This window comes from Triticum dicoccoides, chromosome 5A, assembly GCF_002162155.2.
Source record: "Triticum dicoccoides isolate Atlit2015 ecotype Zavitan chromosome 5A, WEW_v2.0, whole genome shotgun sequence".
NCBI lineage: Eukaryota > Viridiplantae > Streptophyta > Magnoliopsida > Poales > Poaceae > Triticum > Triticum dicoccoides.
This window is the reverse complement of record NC_041388.1, coordinates 92,794,920-92,800,743: the sequence shown is the minus strand read 5'-3', so window position 1 is coordinate 92,800,743 and position 5,824 is coordinate 92,794,920. Positions and strand designations below refer to the sequence as shown.

Here is a 5,824-nt window from a genome sequence, read left to right as displayed (position 1 = left end):
GGAGCCATGCCTATGAACAACATCGATCAATTATATATTTTTCTTTATTTGTACACCTCACAATTTTGTCTTCAGTTCTGATGTGAATATTGGCGCTGATCTGCGAGCCATTAAGATGCATTAGCAGCCATGGTAGCTTCATTTGTATTTGATGGAATGTTGTAACGAGACAATCTTAAGGCAAGAGAACACACGAATCCTAAATTGAAACCTTCTTTGTGGTAACCAAAGTTGAAACCTTCATAACATCACAATACAATTTCATTATGCTAGAAAATCATGCTTACATAAAAAAATCCTGAAAAATCGATAGCAATGGCAGAAAAATTCAACTTTGTTTCGCCGACATGTGGGACATCCTTCATCCGGCTCCACCTGCCATGCAGCAATATTGAGTGCACAACTACAGGGAAGATTCACCCCAGTCGTTGCGCCACAATAATGATGACTAGTGAGCAGTCAAATCACAGAGCCCCACCTTCGCCACAGTAAGTTGCTCGGACGAAGCAACCATTATTTCTCTCTTCGTTGAATCCGCTAGTACTCCAATAATGCCAGAGTAATAAGTTTCTCGGGCGAAGCAACCATCACTTCACCTTCCCCACAGTAAGTACTACCTCCTTTTTTATTCTAGAAACAACCACAGGTGAATATGAGACGGTAGCCACAACAACTGAATCAAAAATTGAAACCAACCAATGAACTACTATTAATGGTGAGCGTTTTCTAGTATCATGTACTCAATTTGTCCATGTATATAGCGCTTAATGAGTTTTCCGAGACTAACTTATAGGACATACAAGTTGCTCAAAGCATACTGTCAAATTCGTACATGAAAGGATCTTCGAATGATATAATTTTCAAATTATATAAAATTTTATCAATAGTCAAAGGCAACCTCGAAGAATACATTAGACCCTATAAAAAATCTTATCAATAGTCAAAACCAAATGTTACTACTACATCAAACAAGTTCAAAACGAGAAACTAGACCCACTCACGGCACGGCACACCTGTCTCGTTTGGTCTATCGGTCAAAGCGCTTCCTCTTCTTGGCAAAACAATAGAGTAAAGTAGTTTTTTTAGAATGCTCTTGGCATGTCGCTAACATATGATGAGTTAGCCGACCTCAATAGACGGCAAAATCGCCAGCCCGCCGCACTTCGAGAGAGATGAGAAGCGAGAAGCAATGCGGGCTGGTGGATTACTATAGCTAGGTGGCGCACGGAGGCCAAGAAATATGGTGATAGCATGGGTTTGCCATGTATGATGTAACTACCCTGGGCTGCCATGTTTTGGACTCTTCCGGTCTACTATGAAGAAGATTGGGTAGATTTTATATCGCTGAATAAAAATATTAAAGAGTCCAGACGCTCCACCGCAAGGTTTCTTGCTCTTTCTCGATCGTCGGAAAGCGTTCTTCTATGTTTTGCCGACACATGGGACATTCAGCATCCAGGTCCACGTGTCATGCAAGAAAATGGAGTTAAGTATAGTAGGAGAGACTCACTAACGGTCACGAACCTAGGTGGAGTACGTGCACCAATCACCCCAAAAAAAGGAATACGAGCACGAAAAGAAGAGGTGCAAGCAACGACACAGGTACTCTTTGCCTCTTTCCCTAATACTCACGCGCGGGTACATGGTGAGCTTATTTTTGTACGAAGAGACAGCTCACCTGATAATTTGGCGAGTGTAGTAGTTGTTCATGGGAACCACGCATGGACGAACCGAAGTTCGATCATGACGTGGTGGCGCGTTTTTTGTAAATTAAGTTATTCTATTCAATGGCACGTACGCAACATCATTTTCTCAATGGAACGTGAATCGTACACACACTAAATGACGGAGCACGGGATGGTAGTCATGGCCATGGTCACACAAAATGACGGAGCATGGGATGGTAGTCATGGACATGGTCAGCCCTTTTTGAAGACTAATACACTACTTTTGATGTGTCCCGTCAACTCACAAATGAGGAGAAAGCTTTGCTTACTACTACTAGTACGACATTTTCCTTGCTCACGCGCGCGCGATGCTCGCAGAACGAGGAGAAGCTTTTGCTTTACGATAATGCACTTAACACAGACGGTGGACGTGCAACAGTTCATTCGATATCAGATCACTACTAGAAATACCCCTATAGACAGCCGCTTACTAGTAGCGTGGGTTATCTGACCCGCGCTACTACTACTTAATAGAAGCGTTGGTAAAAACAATGCGCTACTACTAAAAAATAATAGTAGCATTGTCCTACTGTTTTCGCGTTACTAGTAAGTGGTCCTTATAATGCCCCCGAGACATGCAATAGTACTAGCGTGGGGTATAAAAGCCGCGCAACTACTAAATTAATAATAGTAGCGTGTGTATGCCGCCCCGCGCTACTACTATGGATGGACCGAGTGAGCTGGTGTGCCTGAGTTAGTAGCAGCGCGGCATCCATGTCCCACGCTACCACTTGGTCACACCGCACCGCGCACCGCAATGTGTTCTCTCCCCTCAGATCGATCTGATCGATCGATCTGGCTCTCCCTCCCACGCCCCACCCAATCTCTCTCACGCCGTTACTCCTCCCAATCCCGCCGTTACCAATGCCTCCTCCGCCCCCAAACGACGGCGACAGGGACGTCGGTCCTCCCCGCCACCCACCTCTGCCCCGCTCCAGCGCGTCGCCCAAAGCCCACAAGCCTAACCTAACATCAGCTCTCTCTACTCTATTCAACACTACTCTATTCCAAGTCAATAGATTTTGACATGGATGAACTTGATTGGATGATGGTAAGAGTGGTAGCAGGAAGCTATAAACCATATCAAGATCAATTATACAGTCCAAAAAAACTCATCATCAGCGTTCTATGGCACCCGGTGCACAGGTAGCACCACAAGTGCGGGTGCACATACATTCCCTTCAAAAAATAGGGAACCTTAAAAAAATGGAGCTCAAATTTGAGAAGGATCTTCAGTTGTCGCTTAGCCGCTACCGCCGGAAGAGGTGCAGGACCAGCCAACCCACATATGGACGCAACGGTCAATGGCCAGACCGCTCAGACGCACCGTTACTTCAACAGAACCATCTCACTTCTCAAGCTCATCATCTCCAACAGTCGAATGCCAAGATGTCTGACTGCCTATTTGGTATTGGAGTTACAGGGAGTGCGTAATTTTTATGTATCTAGCTTAATTCACTTTTCTTCATGTTCTATCTCTCAACTAAGTAATCTAATGCAAAATGTTAATTAGTGTGCTATCTCTGTTCATAGGATTTTCATGTCTAATCCATCTTCCATGTTTTCATGTTATATTGAGGTGAATCAGATCTTTACATAATGCTACTTTTTGGGATACTGCATCAGATGATTCTTTTGAAGATGCAGGACACACGAATTACCTTTGCCTTGCCATGGTGCTCAAGAACTGATGATGGTGCTCTAATCAGCAACACCTCACTACAGCCCCGTGGAAACAACGCCTCTACTCCTCTACCTAGAACGAATATTCCTAATTAAAATTCTCTTACAGAAATATTCACTAGAGGGATGGGGATCAATATAACCCATCTTGATCCAGATCCAAAAGAATATCAATCTTGATTTGGGACGAAGGCAGGGTTCTTGGATCCAGGAAATCAAGAGGCGGACGAACTACATGTGTTGAATTAGCTGATGAGAAGATGAGGCGAAGCAAGTAGTACCTGCTGGGGGGAAGCGTGATGGCCATCTGGACGATTGCTCACCTAAGGACGCTGGTTCCACCAACGGTGCTGACAAGTCGTGGTGGGATCTGCCATTGAAGTTGAAGGTCACGGTAGGGGGATACGCTCGTTGCCATGGTGCTGGTCCAGGACGCTAGCAAGTGCAAAGAAAAAGAGTTAAACCCTTGAATTTTGTGCAGTGAAAATTAATATACATACATAAAATAGGGAGTTAAAAGTCCAAAACTGATCGAAAAAAGATGTAACCAAAAATTACGTAGTTGAACAGTTTCTGAAATCTCTAGCAGTTGATTCTTTCAGCCATATGAAAATATCTGTTAGTAGGAAAGTGGTGTTAGACGATAGCCACTATAGATTAGAAAAGAGACATGCTTATTTGAAGCATAAACCTAATATTGAAAGAACCTTTTCATCGAGATAAACCTGCAAGTGTACATCAGACAAACAGAATTGTGAAGATTCTGAAAAAAGAAAAAAGATCTACGAACCAAGTTTGTGGAGAAGAGATTAAACATTCATTAGCAGTAGTATTCCCAGAACTGTACTGTCTGCGAGTATATATTGGCCTATTTATCCATCTCTTGTTGAAACAAAATGCTATTTTACTGAATTAAAAAATCGCTTAACACTGTCACAGCACGAACAAAGTAGAGTTGTATTCTGGCAAACGCGCTTCATCCTACAGCCAGCTAAAAAAAACAATTCAAAGTGAAACTCACATCGGGAGGAGGCATGCCGATCTTAGGCACCCGGTGCTGGACGACGGGGTTGATGGATGGCATGCCGCCACCGGTGCCTGCGGTTGTGGTGCCCCTCCTGGAGCCGCCGGGGGTGAATGGGCAGATGAGGGCATGGAGGGCACAAAATATTTACAAGGGTGTTATTCCAGTTTAAGTTATAACCGATCAGGCTATTCATCTTCTTACACTGAATTTTGTCATATGATTTATCTGTCAGCACTTCCCCTTTCATACGAATGAATGACTCTAGGAGAAAGAAAAATCCTTCATTGCGCTTTTCGACCTGCAGTGACCAAAAAGTACTGATCAGACGGTGCCCATTTTGATACTCGTGTTTGCCTAAAATGGCATTAAAATCGCTTCCATAGTAATCAGTAACATCCAGGTTGCAATATCATAGCCCAGAAAGACTATTTTCAACCATGTCATCGAGTTCTATTGGCCAGAGTGGAGGGCGTGCAGGTGAATGAGTTAGTCGGGGCGGCGTCGCTGGAGCACGTCCTGCTGGCGGCGGCGCTCGACCGCGACGGAAGAGGGAAGAAGGAACACGTACTGCTGGCGGCGGCAGAGGGAGATGAAGGCGGAGGTCTTGCTGGTTGCAGAGGAGCTCGATCGGGGCGGCGGCGCTCAAACGGGGCAGCAGAGGGAGATGGAGCAGGTCCTCGTCGCGACGGCGCTCGTGAGGGGCATCAAGGGGAGAAGAAGGCGGCGCTAATGGGGCGTCTAGGAAAGAGCGGCGTGGCCGCGTGCTTCATCCCGTCGGCCGCCGGCGCGACCCCCATGGCGCACTGGCGGCTAGGGTTGGGGTCGAGCGAGCCGGGTGGGAGTGGGACTGTTGGAGGAGAAGGGCCTACTCCATTCATCGGTGGAGAAAGCCTGCTCGATGCAGCGACGTACACGGTCCCGGATGAACCATGGGCCTCCAAAAATGTTACCGGAGTAGCGACCCTTCACGAGTCAGGCCACTCGCGGTCCACGGCACGCGCTGGAGTTATTTCCACGTGAATCGGACGACCTAGAACGATTGAATCATGAGAATGGATGGCTGAGAATCTAATAGCCTGAGATGTCTCGAAAAATGCTCGGTTATAATGTTTATATATATATATATATATATATACATATATAAGCTATGTCTACTATCTTGTTGAAGCATTGCTTACTGATGTTGTTGATGCCTACTGTCCACTTTCTAGTGTATTTTGTACTGTCTATTGCTTATTGATGTTGCTGCTTTGCTGCTACCTTCTACTGCGAAGGAAAATACGACCTGGCATCAAGCCAATCTTCACTTGGTCGTACCGCTATGGAGGGAAATACGAAATTGACAAAGTCTAATATCATATGACGTAGTTTCTATTTTGCATACACC

The 5,824-nt window shown here is 45.3% G+C and overlaps 1 protein-coding gene across 3 annotated transcripts; it reads right to left on the bottom strand.

Moving 5' to 3' along the window:
* Positions 1-200: 200 nt before the first annotated feature.
* Positions 201-5,278, bottom strand: LOC119299628. Of its 3 annotated transcripts, none has more exons than XM_037576802.1 (5): positions 5,006-5,278; positions 4,432-4,735; positions 3,692-3,845; positions 3,389-3,483; positions 201-630 (listed from the first exon to the last, which is right to left on the bottom strand). In XM_037576802.1, exons 2-5 carry the CDS (start codon positions 4,492-4,494, stop codon positions 538-540), a joined length of 405 nt encoding a protein of 134 aa, XP_037432699.1. In that variant the 5' UTR covers positions 4,495-4,735; positions 5,006-5,278; the 3' UTR covers positions 201-537. The 3 variants fall into 3 exon arrangements, 2 of the variants coding, with proteins under 2 accessions (XP_037432699.1, XP_037432700.1); XM_037576803.1 differs by lacking the exon at positions 201-630 and adding an exon at positions 2,661-3,128; XR_005146240.1 differs by lacking the exon at positions 3,389-3,483.
* Between the last annotated feature and the right edge of the window lie 546 nt (positions 5,279-5,824).